The sequence below is a fragment of the Cupressus sempervirens genome, chromosome 5, assembly GCF_028749045.1.
Source record: "Cupressus sempervirens isolate cs-2001-9-10 chromosome 5, ASM2874904v1, whole genome shotgun sequence".
Taxonomy (NCBI): domain Eukaryota; kingdom Viridiplantae; phylum Streptophyta; class Pinopsida; order Cupressales; family Cupressaceae; genus Cupressus; species Cupressus sempervirens.
The window spans coordinates 844,815,746-844,835,081 of record NC_143122.1 but is presented as its reverse complement, the minus strand read 5'-3'; the positions used below and the strand labels follow the sequence as shown (position 1 = coordinate 844,835,081).

Sequence of the window (19,336 nt, the reverse complement as noted above, 5' to 3'; positions counted from 1 at the left end):
GAATAGAATAACAAGCCTAAAATATGTATGTGCACCCATAACCTGTGCATGTGAATCCATGAATACTAATAGCATACTATGCTTAATTATCCTCTTTTCAGACTATCATTTTTTGAATTGTCAGAACAATGGTTGATTTTATTTCATTCAACTTGAGAAATTCTGAACATGTTACCTCCATGAACCATGTCTATATAGCAACATCTAACTTTCACTTGATTTCTATTGAGGGACTCTATTCACTTACTAAATCCATTTGCTCCAGCTGCAATATCAAATTGCCAAGTGGCTTCCTGCCTTTGCCTAAATGACACTTAGCCATCTTTGCAAAAAAGCACGTAGTTGCATTGAAGATCTCGACATGTTAGTGTGGACTCCATGTAGGGGCTATGTGGCTTCTTGTAGAGTCTCAAAAAATCAGCAACTCATTTAAGGTATAGAATTAAAAAATATAATTAATCTTGTTTATCATATTAGGGGATTGCTTTTGGATGGTTTGGTTTCTTGTGTTTTCTTGAAGGCTCGGCTAGAAATAAATTATGAATTCAAATAATTTTATTGAATGTCATCAATACAAATTTTGTGTAAAGAACTTCACATTGACTGAAAACCAAACTTTGGTAAACTAGGCATTATCAATTTCAATTGTCGAAAAAATAAAATATAATATCACTATTTTCAACTAAAATCTTAGCATTTATTTAGTTTTAATCATAAATAAATTAATATACATCCTCAAATTAATGTAAAGTTGTTTAATTTTATAATTTAATTTCATTAATTAATTTTATTTCAATGATATGTATTCATATGGCATACTTTGATTATGTCATATTACTTTTTATAAAATTGATTATTAATATATATCTCTGTGTGTGTGTGTGTGTGTGTGTGTGTGTGTGTGTGTGTATGTATGTATATATGTATGTATATATACATATATATACATATATATATGTATATATACATATATAGATATATGTATACATATATAGATATATGTATACATATATATATGTATATATATATATATATATATATACACACATATATAGATATATGTATACATATATATATACATATATGTATACATACATACATATATACATACATACATACATACATACATATATACATACATACATACATACATATATACATATATACATACATACATACATACATACATATATACATACATACATACATATATACATATATACATACATACATATATACATACATACATACATATATATATATATATATATAACATCAACAACAACATTCTAAAATAATTGAATATCAAATTTTACTTTAAATTGATTTTAATATATGTTAATATTAACTATGTTTTAAACTTTTCTATACATATCAATTTTAATAACATCAACAACTATTTCTATTTTCATTTAATTATTTATTAATTTAATAAGCTTACATTTTTATTACAAAATTTATAAATTAATATTTAAATATTTAATTAAATTTTTGATATTAATATTTGAACTTTTAATTTTTCATGTAATTTAATTTTAATTTAAAATATTTTGATTGAAGAAAAAAATCATTTTTAATCATTTTTAATTTATTTTTTAATATATTTCAATTACTGATAATCTAGAATAGTTAACTTGGTCTTCACAAATTGAAAACCCTCTCACATTTGACATTTTGTTTCAAGTTCACAATGAAATGTACAACTTGACATTACCCAAACCCCACCACACTAACTTGCTTCCCTCAGTTTATAGGGAATAACGGATCATAATATTACTAGCTTATATATATATATATATATATATATATATATATATATATATATATATATATATAAAATGAGAGTTATCCTTCTCAAGGCGCCTATTGCACTTAGTTAGATTATGAAAATAGGTGCCTTGAGAAGGATAACTCTCAGCTTTTTTATATATATAAATATATATATAAGCTAGTAGTAGACGCAGTGCACAATTAATAATGTTATTTGTTTTAATATATTATATTTATTTTTCTATTACTATTTTTTATTTTTAAAAATATTATTTTAATATATTAAAGTTATTTAATTATTAGAATTAATAACTTTAATTATTAATAAATATTAAAATAAAATTTGGCATAATGCATTTGTATAATTAAGTTTGAACGACTTGATAAAATGTTAACTTTTTAAAGGGTCAGTATCAATTTTATATTTTTATACAGTTTATGATTAGTTTTAATGATTGTGCATAGATAATATGGCATCTAACATATGAATAAGAGCATAAATTTTATACATAATATACATATCAATGTCAGCAATTCCATAAATATTATTATTAGTGTTGATGATTATGCATACAAAATGTAACATCAAATATCGTAATTGTACCTTTAAACATCATTTGAAGAGTGGAATTTATTTATTTATTTTGTTGTTCACAAAATTCACACAGATGAAATAGTGAAAATAACTTATTCATGTTGTTGTTCATAAAAATTACATAGATGAAATAGGAAATATAAGCCCAAGTAGAAGTATTCAGATGAAGTATAGGAAATATGAGAAGAAACTAAAAAAAGAACATTTCTCCATAATGATGTAGCTGCATCACATATTGCTTAGTGATAAGGATGGTGTTGCGACCTTTATTAGAGCAATGATCATGGTAGACTTCTTTCATCATTTTTGGAAATGCATTTGTTTTTGCAGATGTGTCACGCATAACTTTGGCAACATCTACCATTTCCATTATTTCTAGTTCATCAACAGTATCAATTGACAATGCAGCATTCTCCAAAGCTTTGATTAGATGTGAGCACGATTCCCGGATTATTCGTTTACATTTATCTAAATCAATCTCAAAGAAATTATTTGAGGTTATGGAAGTAGCAAGACTCGTAACAATGATATTTGACTCTCCAATAGAAGAATCCATAGCTCAAATGATATGCTGCAAAATTTTAAACAAATATCAATAAAAAAATATATAAAACCATTATAAGATATAATCAAATATAGAACACACAAATTAAATGTAGCAGTTATACTTAAATATAGACCAAATGAAGTCAATACAAATAAATTTTAGTTCACTAATTTTAAAATTATGAAACAAAACCAAATTAATATTGAATGATAATTAGAATAAGTAAATTATATTCATTAATTTTTTTCCTTCAAATTATATAATGAATCTTTTATTTAATAGTTTAAATAAAGAAAAGTTATCCATAATATTGTAATCAAATATTAAGAGACATTGAAGCAAAAGTAAATATAACTTGTAAACATAAAGTGATATCAATGAATGAATCAGTACAATAATTACTTAAAACATAAGTAGAATTAGTTAAGATATAATTATTACTTAATACATCATTACAATTAATTAAGATCTATAAAAATAAAATATCATGAAAAAAAGATAGGATTTCTCAAAATAGAATAAATTAAAATGAAGAAAGTTATTTTTATCATTTATCATTGTATAATAGAGACATTTTTAAAACATGGAATATAGTAGAAAGTGTTACAAACAAAATACTAATGTGTTCAAAAAGATTTTTACAGACACAACATTTAAGAATAACATATCACATCAACTATCTTCAAGGCACTTAAAGTCTATTTTCTTCATCCTTGTGCTTGGAAATTTGTCTACCCTTTTTCATTTTCTCATAATGATCATATGTGAAAGGAGGCATTATTCTCAAACACTGGAGAGATTTTACACATGAAACTGCCACAAATGTCAATCCTGCTCTTTCTCTTGGTCCTATATCAATTGTTGTTTTAGGAAGAGTCAATCCCTGAGATTTGTGAATAGTCAATGCCCATGCCAACCTCAATGGCAGTTGAAGTGTTCTACCCTTCTGTATTGGTGGTATTGGAATTATCTTTGGATTATGATCTTTGAATGGTAACCCTGAATAACCATCAAACTCAACCATCACATATGTTGGAGGCTCAGGTGGAGCACTACCTTGCTTGTAGACAATTTTTCGAATGTATCCAAGAGCCCCATTTACAAGACTAGCCTCTATACATACATTTGAAGTTAGCATGACCCTTGAATCCTTACATATTAACAACTCTAGATCAAGCTCATCATTTGAACAGTCATCTATTGTATTAATAGTACCTGCTTTTGGTGCAACACAACGTGCAACGAGATGCTTCAATGAATGTAGCATTTTTTTGTTATGAGCATGAACATTTTCATTTGTTGAGAACAAATGAACATCATTATCAAATTCAAAATTTGTTGCAACATCTACGTTGATAGGGGTCCTTGACATTAGCAACCTCCAATCATCAATTTGTGGGCTTGCATCTCTTAGATTCATCAAAAGTTGTCGAAATCTTTGTTGGTCAATATCTTTCCCATCTTGTCTAAATATCTTATCTAATGTGAGAACAATCTTGAATTCTTGCCATAGCAACTTTGTGCCCCCATTTTTGTCATATGTTGCTCTATCATTGACAGGAGGCAACTAGCCCAAATCTCCCACCACTATTATAGATACACCTAAAATACAATTGACGAAAATAATTATTTTAAAAACTATGTATTAATTCATAAATTTGATTCAAATATAGTATATTTCACACATGAGTTAGCTATTCATGATGCAAAAATAGAATCTTTACCTCCAAAGCTTATATGTGCAAATTGTGGGAATGCTTGGTGCAATCGTGAATCTATATTTTCCAACATGTTTTGACCAATGAAGCTCATTTCATCAATCAAAATATATTTTATATGTGACATTTTTTCTTGAAAACTTGTGAGTCTTGCTCCTTCCAGTTGAGAAAAATCTCTTATTGGTATCTTCAATTTTGAATGAATTCTAGAAGCTCCTACATTGAATACTGCAACTCCTATTGGTGCAAGTAACAGAAGTGTAGAATGGGATGGCATTGCCGCATTTTGAAGAGATTGACTAATGGCGCCAATTAGATATGATTTTCCTGTTCATGTTATTCCTTGAATTATAAAAAACAATGGTTCTGCATTTTGATTTCTTTGGTAGTGCGTCATGATTATGTTGACTACCTTTTTTTGTTTCTCACCAAGGGTCATGTAGTTTATGCATTGAGGAATTTCATCATAGATAAGGCACCCATTATTCTTCATGTTACTTATGAAATTGATTGCTCTGGAAGTTTACTCTTCTCCTTGATAATCAATAGACCAATTTGTTTGTCTATCAACATCTCTTCTCCCCAACATGTCTATTTCTAAGGAATGTATATTTTAACCCTGGTGCAACCTAGATATAATCTCCCATTCAAGTTTTGTAGTATTTCTATGGACATCTTCATTGTCTTCAATTTCATATTCATTTGGGTTTTCAACATTTTTTGCAGACATTATACGTTGAACATGCCAAGGGTTGTAAGTGAATGTCTCCCAACTTTGTACGATAGAGGCATCATCATGACCAATATCCTGTTCAATATCACAGAATGGCTTGTAGAGAAGTAACTCTGATAAACAAAACTCAATCCATTTACCTGATTCACTTGAAGGGATAGATACAAACCTAGGAAATACTCTAACAATTGCAGCTTTTCCCGTAGGCTCCCATTTGTTGTCTCTTTTTCTCTTAGGATTATATATCCATGATCTAGCTACATTAATTAATGTAACACCTTCCATACATAATGGCCTTTTTTTATAACCATCAATGAAAGATTTTTTTTGTTCTTTATTATTCTCTTCATCATTTTCATTTTCATTATTTAGAGTTGCAGGTTTGAACATCTCAAGTGAGACATTTAGATTGACAAATCTTCTACTACACTCCACTAATGGAAGCTCTAATAACATATGGCAAGTTTCTTGAGTACCAATGTCTCTTTCTACAATTGTCTTAGTTAGAAGCCTCCTATATGCCCGTGCTACTAAATCATCTAGATTTTTCATATTGGATAGATGCATCAACATTTGCTGGTATGTTTCTGAGCTTTTCTCTACTTTTGTTGCATACTTGGCGATATATTTTATGACAACATGTTTGGAAAGAACAGGTTGCCAATCTATACTTGCTCTTCATAACTGTAGTATGTGGCGATTATGTGAATTGACCCCATCATAATTTCTCATTGGTTCAAATGTCTTTTCCCCTGTTTCCATGTCTTCATATAATTTTGATCCCCCAGGGTTTAATGGCCAAGGAGCATTATACCTACACTCCATGTAAGAAATATTATATTAAGCTCTATCATTTTGTAGTAATTATTTATATATATTTAGTAAATATTCATTGGGATGAAATAATTACCTGCAAACCATCTTTCCCTTTTTTTCGTAGGCATGCACCCTCCTTACAAATCGTGTGTCGCTCCACACAATTTAATATTTCCTCATAGTCACGGTCCAAATCCACCTCTGCAAGCTATCTTGTGTTTTTGAGACATGGATGTTGTTGAAAATTGACCAATGCCTACAATTGAAGGTAAGAAAAGGTAAGTACACTAATTAATATCACATTACGTGAATATATATAAATTTATTAACATGCCTATATATTTCATTGATGAGGATCCTTTCTAGGGTTCCATGCATGAACAATGGAGTGAAAATATCTTTCAGCACTTCTTCTTTCCTCCTCAATTGACCAGTAAATTTTTTCCACATTAGGTGCTCCTTCAATCCATATGAATCCATGTATTTGCAAGGACCCCATATGTTGCCATTCATATCTACACCAAAAGTCCTTGACATTCATTCCCTTTTCTAGAATCTCTTTTCTAAACATTGAGTTTATTAATTGCATATAGTGTGCAACTATGTGAGGATAGTCAATAATATTTTGTCTTCTCCAATTCTAAGGTTCTTATGGATCAGTTGGCATTGTTCCTAGCATAAGTGAATGCAAATCAGGCCAATACATATCTGTTGCACTTAATGTGAAAAATATTGTAGGAGTACCAATTTGATGAAGCAAATCTATCAATTCTGCACAAGATTTAGTCCAATATGACCGTGTTCCCCTTAATGATGTCCCAAACCACATCAATTTATTTTCTAGATTGGAGTGGGGTATGTTTTCCATATGTTGTCACAATTCATGGATGGTAATGGGCATGTCTTTAAAGTTTCTTTTCACAAACACTGACGATGAGTTTTGTGCACGATGTCTCATTATCATGTTGAATACAAAATATCTAAATCTGGGATGTTTTCCAAAACAATTATCCCTATAACACATCAGATGTTTCACAAATTCGTGAAGATAAATCTACCACAACCATGGCTCTAACCAATCACAACTTCCATCAGGAAACAATGTTGGAAATGCCATATCAAGTAATCCTAATGTCACATATTCATTAATGGGAGATACATCTATACTTGGCCAATCTATCAATGATGTTGGATTCACATCAGGGTTATTGACCCATCCATGAATAAGTTCCATTTCTTTTTGGGCATTAGGTGGTCTTGAAGCCATTGATGTTGTATGATCTATTATATTTCCTTCATCTGACTCCATGACTGGACCAACAAAAATAATCTCATTTGCATTTGAATCAAATTCCATATAGACTGTCTTTAATTTGGCAAAGATATTTTCATCTACATTTCTAGATAGATCATTGAGAGCATTTTCATTAATTTGGACATCTGAATAAAATTTATCATGCTCTACTTTGTATTTGAGTGCTTTGTAGACACAATCCCTATTCACAGTAAAGTTATAGTTTGTTCCACATTGATCTCTTCATCTAACAATAATAATTGGCAAATTATCCATTGTGTGTGGCAATATATTGGAAACATGTTTTATATTTTTTGGGAAACTTATTTTATGCCCTTTATAGTTATATTGACCACCTGTTGCATGTGTAACTTGATGTATGGGGCTGACACATGCAATTAGCATTTTCTCAACTTGGGTCAAGTTCGCAAGCTCCTCATGTTGTGGCCCTAGATCCATATTATTTAAAGCTGAAAATCTATTGTTTCCCTTTTCTTGTCAACATCAATTACATACTAGACCTTCTAATGTACGGACCACCTTCATTTGTAGATAGCATTCCTAACAAATATAACACATCTGTGGCATTTTCAAGCTATCCTGTTGTTGTCGAAACTACATTTGGGATCTATAGAAATTATCCTTAAGAAATACAGTTGGGTTTTGTATATTTTCTTTGTTGCTTTGTCCACCTAAATTTATCCTATTTTGGCTTGTGGGATGAGGTGCTTTAGGAACACGCTCTGTTGTTCTTGAATTTTAATTCTGGTGACTCATTTCCACAAATATAGGTAATGCTTGATTGTACCTCTCACTTGATTCAAAATCAACTTCATGTCTCCCTTGTGTTTCAAAATGAGATACTTCATCGAATGTTCGTTGATGAGTAATTCTATCCCTATTTTGTAATTCCAATTCTTGTATTAGCAATCCTGCCCTTCTTCTAGCATAATTTAATCGTTAGACTTCATTTTTTCTTCTTCTTTCTTCTTCTCTTTCAGCTTGTGCCATTTGTTCTTGTCGTCGTCTACGATACTCTCTCTAGTATGCTCTTTCTTGCTCCATTTGGTATTGTCTTCTTTCTTGATCCGATTGGAAATTCATACTTGATTTATTCATTTCTATGAAATAAATTTGTAACCAAACATTAAAAAAATAGTAGATTTAGTAAATTATTTTTCATAAAATTGGTTTAAAATATCACATTAATTTAGCGGCATTGCACTTTAGATAAGATAGATATTTATTCATTTCTAATTAATAGTTTAACAATTCACAAATACATATAGGAGGAACTTTTATACAGTCTTGTATGTATGATACTAAATTTATTTAAGAAAAAGGAAAAATAACATACATTTATCAAAATTGATAAGTCGATTTGACAAATTTATAAAAAAAATTGATAATGTCAAATAATATGACTCCTAGATTTCATTATAGTGATGCAAAAACATGTGGAATTCATTTTCTCAAAGTTCATTTCCTGATGACAATCATGTTGGGATCGACGTCAATAGCATTTTCTTGAAGTTCATTTTTCCGCTCAATACATCAAGTCTATTTAGTCGCTCTACACACCAAAATCTCACAAACGCGACATGGGATGCCTGGGTGGATTATGACAGTGTTAAAAAGGTTCTGTACTTCTTTCTCTGGTATAATTCTTCTAAACCCAAAATCCCTCTATTTAACCACACAATAGATTTGAGCAACTGTCTACCAGAGTACATCAAGATTGGCTTCTCAGTTGCCACTAGAGAGTACACAGAGACGCACACCGTAAAAGTTTAGAATTTTACTTCTGAATATTCGTGGGAAGTTGGACCTCTTGGTGAATTACTTAGAAATGGCAATGCAAACAGATTTTTTGTGAAAGTTTATTTGATATGCGTGTTCTTCATTGTTGTGGTCCTATGTGGCTTCATAGTTGTTCGCTGGTGGCAGTATTTCAGAAAAAGGGGAAGAGAAGGTAAGGCTAGGGAAGAGAGCGATCCAAAGCTGGACGAATGCTGTTCTCATGGCCCCCGAAGCCTTTCCTACACCAAGCTCAGTGCCGCGAGAGGAAATTTTTGTGAGAAAGAAAATCTTGGACAAGGCGGCTTCGGCACCGTGTACAAAGGAATCCTTCCCGGCACCGGGGAGGCACTGGCTGTGAAAAGAATAGCTCAAGGATCGAGACAAGGAAGAAAGGAGTATGTCTCTGAAGTTCAAACAATCAGCAAGTTGAGACACCATAATCTTGTGCGACTTTTAGGATGGTGCCACGAAAAGGGAGATTTACTTCTGGTCTACGAGTACTTGCCAAATGGGAGTCTGGATAAACACATTTTTGGGGAAGAGGAGGATACGCTGGATTGGAGCCGAAGATATCGTATTGCCTGTGACATTGCCTCTGCTCTTGTTTATCTCCACGAAGAGTGGGACCAGCGTGTTGTTCATCGAGACGTGAAGGCAAGAAACGTAATGTTGGATTCTGATTTCAATGCCAAGTTGGGTGATTTTGGTTTGGCGAGACTGATGGAACGTGACCAGGATTCTTCCCATACGACCATGGTGGTGGGCACGCGGGGGTATGTTGCTCTAGAGTGCTGCATAACAGGGAAAACTAGTCCAGAAGCTGACGTGTACAGCTTTGGAATGGTTACACTAGAAATTACCTGCGAAAGGTGGCCGATTGATCACAGCCTTGAAGAACACAGTTGTTTCCCTTTTCTTGTCAACATCTATTGCATATTGGACCTTCTGATGTACGGACCACTTTCATTCGTAGATAGCATTCCTGACAAATATAACACATCTGTGGCATTTTCAAGCTATCCAGTTGTTGTCGAAACTGCATTTGGGATCTATAAAAATTATCCTTAAGAAATACAGTTGGGTTTAGTATATTTTCTCTGTTGCCTTGTCCACCTAAAGTTATCCTATTTTGGCTTTTAGGATGAGGTGTTTCAGGAACACGCTCTGTTGTTCTTGAATTTTCATTCTGGTGACTCATTTCCACAAATACAGGTAATGCTTGATTGTACCTCTCACTTGATTCAAAATCAACTTCATGTCTCGCTTGTGTTTCAAAATGAGATACTTCATCGGATGTTCGTTGACGAGTAATTCTATCCCTATTTTGTAATTCCAATTCTTGTATTAGCAATCCTGCCCTTCTTCTAGCATAATTTAGTCGTCGAACTTCATTTTTCCTTCTTCCTTCTTCTTCTCTTTCAGCTTGTGTCATGTGTTCTTGTCATCGTCTACAATACTCTCTCTTGTATTCTCTCTGGTATGCTCTTTGTTGCTCCATTTGGTATTGTCTTCTTTCTTAATCCGATTGGAAATTCATACTTGATTTATTCATTTCTATGAAATAAATTTTTAACCAAACATTAAAAAAATAGTAGATTTAGTAAATTATTTTTTATAAAATTGGTTTAAAATATCACATTAATTTAGTGGCATTGCAGTTTAGATAAGATAGATATTTATTCATTTCTAATTAATAGTTTAACAATTCACAAATACATATAGGAGGAACTTTTTTGTGTAGATAAGATCTACAAATATACTAAATACCAAATAGTCTTGTATGTATAATACTAAATTTATTTAAGACAAAGGAAAAATAACATACGTTCATCAAAATTGATAAGTCGAATAGACAAATTAATTTAAAAAATTGATAATGTCAAATAATATCACTCCTAGATTTCATTATAGTGATGCTCGCCATGCATGTGCCCTTCATCATAGCAGATGTCTTTCATAAATTCAAAGAACCCAAATGATTTCTTCCATGCGTCATGAATTTCCTTTGTATATTGTCCCATCTGCAAGAGTTGAGAATCTTGGACACCTCGAACATGAAAGCTCGCATTATGAATTTCATTTGTAATTTTTTTACAAGACTCAGAAATGATTGTTCCCAATCTATCCAAATAAGTTTGAAAAATTTGGCTTGATTGCACCAAGTCGTTTGGAAGAAGTGGGCTTGTGATAGTGTTCTCAGAATTATTTTGTTGAGCATCCATAGTTAATTTTTTTCTGATATCTATAATATAAGGATAAAAAATGGTCAGTATCAAAATGACAAGAATTAAGCTATGCATATATAGCAATAAATTGGTATTTGAAAGAGAAGAAGATTTGTTTGATTCTTTCTTATTCACATAATTCTACACATTTAATTTATTTTAACAAAAAACTTATATCTTCTTAATATTATTTATATAATGTTCTAATCTTTGATTTAAAAATTTAATAGTAAAACCTAACTTCAAATATTAAGGAGAAAATAGATAACATTTCATGAAATATTTCTTTTTATTTTCTTCATATTTTGATAGACGTTAAAATTGAGATTTATAAGTAGAATAAAATTTAAAAAAATTAAAGGACATTCTTAAATATAAAATTTAAATTTTCTGATGCATCATTTCATTTAAATGTGTATTAAACTTTCAGACTTAGTTGATAGATCTAATTGAACTTTTCTAATCTATTTTAATATAAGGTTGAAATTTATAAATTTGAGAAAATTTGAACAAAATGTTAGAGATTATATCAAGGCCTAGGACCTTCTTCTTAAATACATCACAAGACAAGGTAGAGACCATGTAGCTTCTATTCTAACAAAGTTTTTAAGAATTATTTTTTTATAAATTTTGTTCTTTAAAAATACATAACTAAATGATACCTATAATTTTAAACTTTCTTTTATTATCAAGCAATAAAAAATTATTTTCCCATAAGTCTATTCTCAAAAGATGCATAATAGCAATACAATAATATTGATCAATCAATATAACATGAAAAATAGTATAATCTAAAATTTTATATATTAAAAATGATCTATCTATTAAAAAGATTACTACTCATTAATAAAAATTAATGTATCATGCATTATAAATATATAAATTAATTATAATTGTACATGTGTATCTATGTTTATTTATCTAAACTTGGATGTTTGATAAACTATATAATGGATTGGTTTCAAATCAATTTTCTATTTCTTAGAAAAACAACTCCTATTTTTATTTAAGAGTTTCCTTAGAGTATTAGATTTAAATTGCTTCATGATGTATAATGAGCTTATCTAAATTATTCTACTACTATTTAATATCATGATAGTAGTTGATAAAACCTATAATAGTATAATTAGCTAATCTCAAATCCATCTACTTTTATTTAATAGTACAATAATAGTTCATAGGACCTATAGCATATAATTAGTTCATTAAAAATTATTCTAATTTTGTTGAAAATCTTAATAATAGTTTGTAGGAGCTATAATTGATATAAATCTCATCTACTTTTATTTAACATCATGATAATAGTTCACATGACCCATACTATATAATTAGTTGATCTAAAATCTATCTACTACTCTTCAACATGATGATGATAGTTCATAGAATGCAACACTTATATAAATATTTAAAATCTTACAAGATCGAATCTAAAAACAATGTTGAACCCATCTTGTTAGAAATGGAAAAAGAAATTTGGAAATAACCAAAAATTAGGAAAGAATCTAAGTGATTTAATGCATGAAAAGATATTACCATAAGATAGGAGAGAGAAAGCTTCAAGATCCAACAGCATGAGACAAGATATTTGGAAAGGGGAAAGCAAAGAAAACCCCTCGTGACATTATGAATGAGGCATGGAAAGCCTAAGAAGAGAGAGAGAGAGAAATCGCTCATACAATAATTAAGAAGAGGAAGAAACCTCATTAGAAATGAGAGAGGAGGGTCATCTCTTAAATACAGATCAGAGAGAGGAGTTAGAATGTAACACCCATGTCTATGAATGCCACCATTCATAAGTGTGTGAGGCCAAGTGTGAGATTCCTCTTAAGGAGGAATAATATAAATTACAAATTACAATAAATATTTTTCCTCACATATTCCACTAGATGACAAAATAAGATGTAGTGGAAAAAGGACAAAAAAGAAATATATTAGGATACCTTGGCTTATATCATAATATATTATAACAATAAAGAAAGGAGGTCTAACCTTGGTTTATAAACACACCAAGGAAAGCTTACAACTTCTAACACCCCCCTTTAATCTTTACTTGGGGTAATTATATCAAGGGGTATTAAACCCATAATTTACAAAAATCTGTAACTTAATCTTCAATATGAAGTAATTTGATTGTCTTCAAGCCATATGGTACATTTGCAAATCCAAGAGAAGTATATGAGTCCTTTGAATTTGATCAAGTGGAAGCATAGACACATCTTCTTATGTGAAAAATCGAGAAGGTTCCTTGATGGATCACCTAAAAAAAAGCAAAAGACAAGACAACTATCCACAAGTAGAATTACATTGAATGGACAAGTTAGTAAAAAAAAATGAAGTTATGATAATTTAATCAAGGAGAATAAAGAGAGATGAGAATAAATAAATATGTTCACCAACATGCAATGGAGTTAACATGATATCTAAAAATAAGTCATAAGCTCAAAATGATCATAATAGATGCAATAAATCTCTCATGAAAGGAACATACTAATGCACAAATGACCACAGACAAGGCCAACTAATGAAACCTGCATTAACATTGCATCAATCACATGGATATAGACAGTCCATTAATGAGTCATCCCACTACAAGTGAATGGGTCAGGACTCGATCACCTACATGACCCACAATCTAGGCAATAAAGTATGCAGAACATTATCACATTGTATATTTATCAAAGAAATATAAGAGAGACAATAATAAATAAGTAGAACATGTGCCTCAAGCACCAAATAATTCAAGTTACAGTTTTTCTAAGAATTATTGCCGATGTGGACCAAAGGAAGGGTTTATGAGGAGTAACAACATATTTCCTTCAAATAAGAAATCCATCATGGACAAGTAACATCATTTCCACGAGGGAAAAAATCAGCATGGGTCAAAACAACTTCTCAAATAAAGTCTCCAATATTGGAGTGCTCCAAGATATGGTAGCCTCGTCACCTATACACTAAAAAATGAGCAAGATGTAGGAAGTCATACCATGAATAAATCACAACTAGGAGCATACACCAAGGAGACAAAGAGATTGAAATGGGAAATCCCCATAAAATATCATCCTCGCATTGAGGAACAAAGTGGAACAAATGGAGGGAGACTCCACTGAAGTAAGTGTACACCAATTATAGGTTGGAGGGATACTCCATGGGCCAAATAAGGCAATTATGAGTCAGTTTAAAACTGTCGGGTCCACCATAGTTAACCTTAAAAAATTGGCTCCCGATGCAACTTACAAAAAATATATATTATAAAAGAATGGTATTAAACAATGAAATGCTACTATGAGCATAAAGAGATACTATAAAAGCATAAAACTGCAACCATGTGCAGATAGATCAATAGAACATAGTAAAATCAAATCATTAAATAAGTAAGGCAATAGTGTAAGATTACTCATAAACCTGAATAAATTGAAATAAAAAGAAGTATTTGAAAGAGCAATAAGCATAAATTATTAGATATTAGTTAAAATCTCCATGTAGGGTGAACACAAGTGAGAAGATATTAAGGATGGGCCCACCAACAAAGACAAGAATCCTCCTAGATTATGGCAAGAAAAGGAATTATAAATGAGGATATTTATTTATTTATTTAAAAAAAAAAAAAAAAACTCTTAACTTTTTATGTAAAAATGATAATAAAACTTTAATTAGTTTTAATACTAAGAAAACTTCTTTAAAAAAAAAATCCTTAAACTTCTCCTTTTTTTTAAAACTTAAAACCACATAATTTTAGATTCTTTTCATCATGGAAATAAGGGTAGCAAAAGAAAGAGAGACCAAAAACCTTTCAATCAAGCCATCAAGCTGCCTAAACAAGAAAACAGTTGTTCAACCTAAACCAAAACCAAACACCAACTTTCACGATGTCCGTTTCAAACTCAATAATGTTTGCACACTTGTACTGAAACTCAAGAAACGGATAGAACAACAAGAACGAGATACTAGACCAAAACCAGAACACTGACTTTCTCGGAGGGCTGTTTCATAATCAATAATATGGGCAGATTTCTTCTGAAACTCGAGTAATGGATAGAAATTGAACTGTTGAACCAAACTAAATACCAAATTTCTCGGTGGTCTGTCTCAAACTCATCAATGTTAAGACTTCTTCTATAACTCTAATAACAGACCAAAATGGTCAATCTATTTAAAGAAAAAAACCTGTCTAGCCAATTGGGAGGGCGATAAAATCAAAGTTCCCTTCCCACTTAAATATTCCCACAAGAAAAGACAAGAATAAAGACTGTCGAATCAAACAGTCGAAACTGAAAAAGAAAAAAGTACCAAAAATAGAAACCTGATTGTGCACAAGAACAGTCAGATCGTCTTAAGGCCAAATTGGATGATGTCAAAATCAAAATATCCGTGTAGCCCAAAAATTTCAAGAAACAAAAAGTTATTCAATGAAACAACCAAACAGAGAAACAAAAGCCCATAAATTCGACCACAAACTGCAGTCGATCAAATCCAGAAACCATCTTTTCCTTCCAAGAATCAATCCAAACTTACATTTAGTTTGCTCCTGCAGTTGAAGGCCAGAAAACCCAAAAATAAAACTAAACCTAATTTCTAGGCTCTCTGATTCAAAAGCTCAATAGAGAGCACAAAAGAATCCAAATACCACTTATAGTCCCTTGTGGCTTTGCCAAAAACCCGATTGCAAGGAAGCCTGAGAAACCTCAAAGAACAAAAAAAACCCCACTTCGAAGGAAGCCTGGAGAAATGAGCGACGAAGCTTGTAAGTTGAGAATATGATGCCCAAATGCTTAAAATCCATTCACACTCAACCAAAAAGAAATCCCAATTCTATTCGCTTGGTGACACCGTTCATGACACGTGAACACGAAGAGGATATGAAAGAGTCTACAAAAGAAGAGACAGATGTTGAGATAATGGGTGTTGCACACATTGCATAATATTGTTATTTTATTATTTTATTTTATTATGTAATGTTGTGCCTAGATGGACGTGCAACATGTAAAGATTCTCATGGAATATTCTTGATGAGTTGTATTGTAACATTGTGAAAATATTTTATGTAATTATTTAATATTGGGGAAAAGAATTAAATGCCCAATATTAAATGTTGGGTCAGTGGGTTAGGTAGCACATGGTTTTAGCACATGGTTTATGTAATACCACTTTGTGGTTTTGTGGGACTTGCTACTATATAAGCAACCACAAGGGTAGTTGTTGTAGAGTAAGAGAAAGAGTGACAAGGAGAAGACAAAAGGCAAGAGTCGAGTGGGACAAGGCTTGACAGGTTAGCCAAGGGAGCATTTGTGAAGGTTGAAAGCATGGCATGGGATGTGTGGATTCATGCTTGTTCACATAGTTTGCTCGGTTGTGGCTATGGCCATGAAGGCTTCCATGGTTGTAGGGCAATGGTATTTTTTTGTTGAATAATACATGGTGATGGATGCTTTTGGAGGCTGGGTTTTTCCCTCGATGAAGGTTTCCCAGGGTATATCTTGTGTCACAATTTTGTGGGTATGTTTTCTATTCTCTTGCATGTGGATTTTAATTCCGTGTTTATTTCAGATCTATTATGGGTTATGTGGAAACGGTTATATTTTTTATTGCCAAGTTTCCTTACAAGTGGTATTAGAGCTATGGTTGTTTTATTATTTGTAACCCTAGATTGAATCCATGGGAATGCATGAGAGGATAAAAAAGGGCAAGATATATGAATGATTGCAGATCTGAGGCTTTTGGGTTTGCTCTTATGATGGGATGTTAAAAGATTTGGGCATGTGAAATTGTTGGACAAAATAATTTTTTCGGATGTTTCATTTAAATGAGGGTTTTGGGGGGTAGCTTGCAGAAATGACCTCCTGGGTAAAAATAGACCTCACCATTGGATCCGGGTCGACATTTCCATAAATTTTGATATATAATATGCCCTAGTTTGGCCATTTTCAGAGGAAATGAAAGAGTTTTTTGGTTTCAGCTCATGATGGCCGTCAAATTTTATCCCGTCGGAATTTTCGTCACTGAAAAAAATTAAAAATGAAAAATCGTACTGAAAATGGTAAAAAGACTGTCTTAGTAAAATGGCCATAACTTTCTCTCAGAATATCAGAGCTCAGAGTTCTTACAGGCGTTGGAAAGCTAATTCAGAGCACTACAAGATGGTGTAGGTTTGGTTCTATGATTTTGAGATTTTGTCAGGTTTTAAGAGCCCTAAAGTCAGATGTTGCTTATTTTGAGCACAGATTAGGGCATAACTTGGGCATACGGAGTCGGATTTTGGACTTCGAGTAGTCAATGAAAAGCTCTTGGAGAGCTCTACACATTGGTTCAGATTTGGTGCAGGTTTGGCATGATTTATTTGTTGATATATTTATCTGAACTGTTTATGGTATATTTTGACTATGGTAACATTATGAGTTTATGGCATTGGAGATTTAAGTTTTGATGTCATTGGATACTCATTTCATATTCACATTGGTCTCATGATGATATGGTTATCAGTGTTTGGTTTGGATATGCATGATGACTTGTTGGGTCTACAAGTTGTGCAGTGTTGTAAGCGGTCTATACTTACAAGTTGCATTTATAGCTTGGTTATGGGTTGTCTTTGCCCATTGATCTTTCATTATTGGTGCATATTCAGATTGGTGGCTTGGATTTGGGTTGTCTATGCCCTAAGTCACATGATTTTCTGATTTTATTCTTCATGTAGAAGGGATGAGATGTTGTTACCAGGTACAGTCATGGTGGAGGATTATGGTTGACTATGCTAACAGGTTGGACATACTTTGAGAGCCAGATGCTCGGTTCATAGATGTGATCATGGTGTCATGGATTTTGGCATAACATGATCGGTTATACAGGTACATCCTTGATGTTCATTAGCTTGGATTTTCTGATTCAGTTATGGTGGTATATCTTCTTGGTTGAGGATCATGGTTATTTGGTTTCTTTTGAGGAGCTCATGATGTGTACTTTGAGTTCTTTGATGGTTTGATGCCTTGGTTGATTCTCATGGTTAGAGGATGGGTTTTTCATCATGATGTCATGGATAGCTTGGATACACGGTTTAGTGGGAGCTTGTGACAGTGATGGGGTGACAGTGCAGGATTAGTTCCTAGTTTGGTTTATATCTTCTTGGTTTGGAGAGGATGGATTTTATAATGCCATAGGTGACTTAGTACCACATTTGAGTGGGAGTTGTTGGCATTGATATATTTATTGAGTGTTTGCAGATGTTGGAGGTTTTTCTTAGATCCTGTTGCTGCAGAAGCGTCTTTGACATTTGCATGGTGCACTTGTTATCTTCATGGTGTTTGAAGATGGATAGATCTTGAGGACTCATGGAGTTCTTGGTTATCTTCATGGTATGTGGAGATGGTTTTCTTCATGGTGTGTGGAGATGGTTGCATCTTGAGGACTCACAGGGTTCTTGGCAAAGGTGTGGTTTATGCTTTTATTTGGCATGTTATCCTTGGTATGAGGATGGTTTCATTATTATGTCATGGTATACTCTTGATACGCGTTTAGAGTTGTGACATATTATGGTATGTTCATGTGGACCATGTTATCTCTTTGGTTGAGATGGTAAGATCATGTTGTCATGTTTATGTTCCTAAGGCCATGGTTGGAACTTTGACATTGATCTTGAACTAGTTTCTTGGTATTGAGTACACTAATCATAAGCTGGATACTTCATGATATTGCTATGTTGCATTTGGAGTTGGCATGGATTGATTGGTTACAGGTGCTCATGGATACTTAGAGACGGTGGTGATGCTGATTTCTCTTGGATTAGAGAAGTATTTGTTGGGACAGTTGATGGTTTCAGCAGGAAGTCCGAGGGGTAGTCACCTGATATG

At 32.1% G+C, this 19,336-nt stretch overlaps 1 protein-coding gene across 1 annotated transcript; it reads left to right on the top strand.

Annotated features, from left to right (window-relative positions):
- Positions 1-8,928: 8,928 nt before the first annotated feature.
- On the top strand, positions 8,929-10,341 carry LOC149558549 (L-type lectin-domain containing receptor kinase S.4-like). Its single transcript, XM_089830910.1, has 2 exons — positions 8,929-9,255; positions 9,421-10,341. Exons 1-2 carry the CDS (start codon positions 8,929-8,931, stop codon positions 10,339-10,341), a joined length of 1,248 nt encoding a protein of 415 aa, XP_089687036.1.
- Positions 10,342-19,336: the final 8,995 nt, after the last annotated feature.